The sequence below is a fragment of the Cyprinodon variegatus genome, unplaced genomic scaffold (genome assembly GCF_000732505.1).
Source record: "Cyprinodon variegatus isolate N-32 unplaced genomic scaffold, C_variegatus-1.0 Scaffold1620, whole genome shotgun sequence".
Classification (NCBI taxonomy): Eukaryota; Metazoa; Chordata; class Actinopteri; order Cyprinodontiformes; family Cyprinodontidae; genus Cyprinodon; species Cyprinodon variegatus.
Genome location: NW_015152073.1, coordinates 102,918 through 104,725, shown reverse-complemented (window position 1 = coordinate 104,725; position 1,808 = coordinate 102,918). Strand labels below are relative to the sequence as shown.

The 1,808-nt window shown below is 41.4% G+C and overlaps 1 protein-coding gene across 1 annotated transcript in view; it reads right to left on the bottom strand.

Annotated features, from left to right (window-relative positions):
- The window catches only part of LOC107104121 (gastrula zinc finger protein XlCGF46.1-like), a 4,352-nt gene extending 3,006 nt beyond the window's left edge, over positions 1–1,346 (bottom strand). Inside the window, exon 1 of the mRNA XM_015404040.1 lies at positions 907–1,346. Within this exon, the coding sequence (XP_015259526.1) occupies positions 907–1,148 (242 nt within the window). The 5' untranslated portion in view covers positions 1,149–1,346. The remainder of the gene's footprint in view (positions 1–906) is intronic.
- Positions 1,347–1,808: the final 462 nt, after the last annotated feature.

Sequence of the window (1,808 nt, the reverse complement as noted above, 5' to 3'; positions counted from 1 at the left end):
GTACTGGAAGAATAAAGGTATTAACTATCTGGATCATTTATTTGAAGGTACGGAGTTTATCACATTTGCTAGAAAAATAGTCAATATGGCATTAACAAAAATAAATTCTTAGAATATGAACAAATTAAATATATAATTAGAAACAAATTTAAGCATATTGAAGGAGGTTTACAAATTCCAACAATTTTTTTTCAGAGTTTCTAGAGTTATACATTTGTCTCGGTAACCGCAGCCAGACAGCTCAGCAGCCGGTGAGAGAGGTTTACATCTTTTTAATGACTTGGAATCACTGCGGCACCGCAACGGTAAGACCGGAGTCGGTGTGAGCCGGGGGTTATACAACAACTCCCAATACACACACTCTCCCTTGGAACTATCCCACCCCTACATAAAGAACTTTCTCACGCGAACCTTTGGAGGAAAACAACTTGAGTTCATCAAAGCCGTTCCCTGTTAGGTTCATATATCTTTCACTGGCCAGATGGATCTTCTCAAAACAGCAGTCCTACCCTTCATGCCATGAAGGAGGCTGTGTAACTCATTCTTATCGCTCATGACCTTCGTTTGGAGTCTGTGAGGCTAAGAACAGACATACCTCCATATTTTTTTTTCCTTCATGGCATCATCAGCAGATCAGCCAAAACCCTGAATTGCTGTGAGTAGGCAGGCATGAGGACGTGCAGCGTCACAGCCACTGTGCACTGCTCCACTGTGAACATTGTGCACTGAGTGCCTGATAGAGAAGATATAGTGCTAGAAGCTGAACTAGCTCATCATACTTGCTACCATCCATTGCCCTTCTATGTACCACTGACAAAATATGGCAGACTGAAAGATATCAGGATAAATATTCAATAACATGACTGCATATGAGGGCACAGTGCTGGATCTTACAGAATCACTCACCTCTTGTCACAGCTGGTTTTCTCTTTTCTTGTTTGCTTGTGCGGTTTATAATCTGGGTCTGAGTCCTCGTTGCCTTCTGAACCCCTATCTTCATCTCCGCTGAAGTCCACGCTGCTCTCAGTGTTTTCCTCCTCTGTTTGGAAGTCCTGTTGTTGGGATGTTGCGCTTGAGAAAATGTTCCCCTTGCCTCCTGGTGCACTTTGACCAATGCTGCATAAGAGGAACAAAACAGTGTTGTTCATAGCAACCGTTTTAACACGTCTTAAAGACTCACCCTGAGTCCTTTGCAAGTACTCGAGGTGAGTTGATGACAGAATCTGAAGGGGGTGCGGTTGACGTTTTTACTGCGCTGTGCCTACGCAAATAAGGAGGTAAATGTGTTTAATATGACTGTATCCACGGCTGTTACACTTATCAAAACTCAGCTTATCAGCCTAAATGTAAAGCAGTTGACGGAGACCTTAGGGAGGGAGCTCAGATGACAAATACAAGTGTAGCTGCATAGATTTCAGAGTAGCAGCCTGCTCTGCCAGATATATATACACACATATATATAAATATATACAGTACAGACCAAAAGTTTGGACACACCTTCTCTTCCTCACCGTCTTATATAAAATAAACTGAATTGTTTGTGATCAGCGGCAAAGGCAGAAGAGTAGAAAAACATCCATCAATTTAGAGAAGTTAAATGGCAAGGGAAGGAAGGTTAGCATTTCTCTCCTACCATGTTACTGCAATGTATTTTTTCTACTTTCTTTTATTGTTGTTTTTCATGTACAGCACTTTGTATTGTCTTGCTACTGTCTTGCTACTAAAATTTGCTCCAAGGTGATCAAATACACTACCGTTCAAAAGTTTGGGGTCACATTGAAATGTCCTTATTTTTGAAGGAAAAGCAC